This window comes from Pyxicephalus adspersus, chromosome 6 (genome assembly GCF_032062135.1).
Source record: "Pyxicephalus adspersus chromosome 6, UCB_Pads_2.0, whole genome shotgun sequence".
Classification (NCBI taxonomy): domain Eukaryota; kingdom Metazoa; phylum Chordata; class Amphibia; order Anura; family Pyxicephalidae; genus Pyxicephalus; species Pyxicephalus adspersus.
In genome coordinates, this window is record NC_092863.1 from 105,127,761 (window position 1) to 105,132,401 (window position 4,641).

Sequence of the window (4,641 nt, forward strand, 5' to 3'; positions counted from 1 at the left end):
AATAAATCTACCCCCAACCTCTCCTTTATAAATTCTGCCCTTCAGCCTCCCCTTTAATAAATCTACCCCCAACCTCTCCTTTATAAATTCTGCCCTCCAGCCTCCCCTTTAATAAATCTGCCCCCAGCCTTACTTTTATTCTTGTACAGTTGTACAGACTTCTTTTTGAGAATGAAATTTCTCACCCCCAGTGATCAGTTCTTTTCTTTCTTTTCTTTAATTTCTTTGAATCTGTCCTCCAGCCTCTGTAATCTCTGCTGTCTACAACTGTCCAATCACGTGCAAGGAAAATCCTGTTTTTTTTTATTTCCTTGCATGTGATTGGTTTTTATTTGCAATGTAAATTTGTATCACACTAAGTGAATTGCAGAGTGATAATTCATATATATATCAGGAGCTCCAATGGCAAACCTGGAAATCTATTTATAGGAATTGATCCCTATAAATAAACGATTGAGCGGTCGGTTGGATGAATTTATTGGATACAGCACAGTCTGTGTCCAGTGTTGGGGTTTTTATTATTTTTATTCATGGGTCAACCAATGATTTAAGGATGATAAGTCCAACAATCATTGGTCCTTACAACTCGATATTAAAGCTGAACTCCGAGCTAAATGTATAGATGAGACACATTGATGAGAGCTAGCTAACGAGAACTATATTCCTGTCCATCCAGTTCTGAAATCCACACAGCCATGCAGGACAGACCGGTCTATAGATATTTCTCTGCTGTACTTCATCAACTCTTACAGGTCTTGTCCCTCCCCTAATGTGACTGGAAAGTGAAAAAAGAAGCAGCAGTCTGATAAGCTCTCCCTCCTTCTCTCAGCATGTCCCTTGTTAGCAAATGAGCACTATCTATTCGTTTCTTTGTGCTGCTTCTCTCTTTCCAGTCTCATTTCTGCTGTAATAGACTGCAAGACGCCAATGACATGTCAAAGGTAAGTACTTCAGGCTTAAGATTTGCCTCTAAATTGTATTTCCTGAGCACTTCCCACCTTCAATTCGAAAACTTGCACTAGCGGAATTAGTTCTAAAAGGACCATTAGATAGCTGGCGGCAATGCGTGGTACTAGTACTGCTCATTGCTGCCCCCTATTGGTTCTATATGGAGCTGTCGCAGGGAGATGCTACCATGAAGGCAGCGTTTCCTGGCATAAGGAAATGGCAAACACAACGCAACCTACACTAATGATTATGGGGGAAAATGTGCACAAGGACACTGGACTCTCTTTAGCCAACAGGGGACCCCATAGGGAACCCAAGTCAGTTCGGCAAGGGGCCCCAAGTCAGTTGTACCCAGGGGCGCACCATTGGCTACATCCGCCACTGAGGATGTTGTATTTCTGTGTCCTCACTCTGGGGTTCAGCTTTGTGCATAAAATACATAAAAACAATTTTTTTTCCATATTACCCCAATTTACCCCCATAGGTGCCCATTTTTAGATCTGCAGTCATCACTCGAGTTCCAGATTGGCGTTCCAGCTTTTCAGCCGTGCCTGCTCATTGGCTAAGCAGTCTTTACGCCTCGTCTGTAGCGGGGCGTACGGCCCGATGGCAAAGTCTCATTTCTCTGCCAGCACTTCCATTACACTTATTTATGTCTAACATTAGTACTGTTTATATGGAAATTAATGATTTATGTCGCAGCGGGCAGAAGGCACGGAATGAAGGGACTATATACGGAATATATTTGTGCATGGCGAACAATGCCGGTGTAAGAAGGGTTAACAATCCCCAAAAAATCCTCCTCGGACACCGGCTGACCGGCCTTTGGCCTCTCCATGTCCCCTCTCCCGGAGCACCACATGCACACCGTAATACAAAAGTAGACGACAGGGTGGACTTACCCTCGGTGTGTCGTTGTGCGTACACCATGACGGCCGCCGCTAGCACCACACAGCAGGCTGATGTCACCGGGTTTGCCATCTGTTGGACAGAAAATAAAGAAGAATTGGTTAGGACCGGCCAGGGAGCAGCCAGGGAGCAGCTGGGAGCGTTAAGCTGTCACCTAGTCATGAGGACCCGAATGCGTTACTTGTGACTCATCCTGCACTTCTCTGCTGGACGGCCGACAGGCAGAGGGAGCTGAGACCCAGAGCGGAGCTGGAGAATTAATGATCTGGGCTGGACAGTGACGTCTCCCTCTCCAGAAGCTGACTGCGAGACCAGAGACGTGACTGAATAATAACAATCAGGAGAGGCGGAACTCCAGACAAAGCAAAAATATATAAGGATTTAGATTTGTGCCGATATTGGCCGGGTTGTTCAGCCAGTCTTATGATTTACACATCACACCTGCCACAGTGTATAGTCTGGAAGTGGCACCAATATTCCGTAAAGCAACCCCACTACTTCTATAAAGCAGAGTTTCTCCACCTTTTTAACATTGGGGAACCCTGTGAATTAACTTTTAGATTTTAGTGAACCCCTCCTATAATTCCTATATCGACAGAGCACAGTATATTAGTGTGGTGGTCAGTAGGATGAATTCCTCTTACATTGCTGGCCAGTGGGAAGAATGTCACCCTTACAGATAGCCACAAAGATCATTGGGGTCACCTAACCTGACCTGAGAACCAAATCATGCTCAAGGAACCTCTGGGGGAATCCTGCTAGGGAAACATTGTGTTAGACAAAGTCAATGGATTCTAAATAACTTGTTTAGGAAATCAGAGAATTAAGGGAAATTAGTCAAACAATGGGGCTTATTCCCATATTAATAAATACGTGGAACTGACAAATCTCTGATATATTGGAGGTGTTTGGTTTATCTGCTAGCTTTGTGTAAATGTTGAGCCCAGAGCTAATGAAATGCAAGGAATATCGGATGATCTAAACATTTCTAATAATTTGATGAACATTCTCAGATTACAGAATGCTAAACCCTTTAATATGAAGACAATTTAATGCTAATTTGCTTTTTTTGGGAAGAGTTGCATAGGATCCTCATATAAAATAATGCAATGAAAACAACATAACATAATAATATGATAAAAGAATGCAACAACACAAAATATTATTATGTATCACATGACACCAACATAATATAATAATACAGTAAATATTACATAATATAATAGAATACAGCAACAAAACATAACATAATAATAATATAACATAATATAATAATAAATATACCATAATAAAGAAGAATACAACAAAACAACATAATATAATAATAAATATAACATAATAAAATAAAATACAATGAAACAATATAAGATAATAATAATGATAACATAACAGAATGCCACCACACAACATAATATAATAATAATAATATAACAGAACACAACAACACAACATAATATTTTGTATAAAATAATTATAACAACATAATATAATGTAACATATAACATAACACAATGTGACTATAATATTACACATTACGGGCTCACAGCTCCCACTCCACAATGAATTGACTTTCTTTCCACATTTATTTAAATACATTGAAGATAATGTTAAGGGACAGATAGGGTAATGGGTTTTGGTTATGTGACTGTGCGAGGACATTAGAGTGTCAGCTCCTCTGTACAGAGACTAATGGGACTGGCTCAGTGTTCTCTGTACAGCACTATGGTATATGTTAGAGCTATATAAATGTATAATAATAGTGTGTGACTGTGGGGGGACATTAAAGTGTCAGCTCCTCTGTACAGAGACTGATGGGACTGGCTCAGTGTTCTCTGTACAGCACTGCGGTATATGTCAGGGCTATATAAATGTATAATAATAGTGACTGTGGAGGACATTAGAGTGTTAGCTCCTCTGTACAGAGACTGATAGGACTGGCTCAGTGATCTCTGTACAGCACTGCGGTATATGTCAGGGCTATATAAATGTATAATATTAGTGTGTGACTGTGGGGGCCATTAGATTGTCAGCTCCTCAGCCCATAGACTGATGTGACTGGCTTGGTGTACAGCACTGAGGTATATATCAGTGCTATGTAAGGAATTTAATATATGCCTTTGCATATTATTTATGCAGTTTTATTTGCGTTCTTTATGAATGTTTTGTTTGTCTGGAGCGTTTTATGGCCGCCGGTATTTGGATTCTACATTTAATATTGATTGCCCTGAACAGAATTCCAATAAAACATAAAAAATCCTCTAAATCTGATTTATAACAGATCACTTTAAGTTACGATCCTTTCCTCAGACCTCAATGGAACTCCTCTATGTCGTCCCTACGCCTTGGGGCCGTGGGCTGACGGGCAACGTTCTCTCTGAAGGGTAAATTAATCTCCGGCAAATATATATCAGATTAACAACCAATCCTCCCACTGTGGGCACTGAGAGCGGCACGGAACAACTCTGCCAGTCGTGCCCCTATATCACCCGCAGCCCATATCACATCATTAAACTCTGCTCTACCTGTAAGCTATCAATCTATCTATCTATCTATCTATCTACAAATATATGAATATATGTCTGGCATCTGGCTGCCGAACCACAAAGGGCCATGCCAGGCTGTAGTGCCATCCTAAAAGCATTGAGAAAAGACTGCTGAATCCAGCTGCAATGAATTCTACAAAACTCCTACACAGCTGTAATGTCTCCTAGAGAACATTGCCATCCTCCTGCCATTCTCTTTCTGTCCAGGTTGCTATTTGAGTGTTATAATGTGAAGGTGGCA

The 4,641-nt window shown here is 40.9% G+C and overlaps 1 protein-coding gene across 3 annotated transcripts in view; it reads right to left on the reverse strand.

Moving 5' to 3' along the window:
- CNTFR (ciliary neurotrophic factor receptor) overlaps positions 1-4,641 on the reverse strand; it is a 283,316-nt gene that overhangs the window by 122,467 nt on the left and 156,208 nt on the right. For all 3 annotated transcript variants that reach the window (XM_072413594.1, XM_072413595.1, XM_072413596.1), the window contains one exon: positions 1,851-1,929. In XM_072413594.1, coding sequence (XP_072269695.1) covers positions 1,851-1,929 — 79 coding nt within the window. The remainder of the gene's footprint in view (positions 1-1,850; positions 1,930-4,641) is intronic.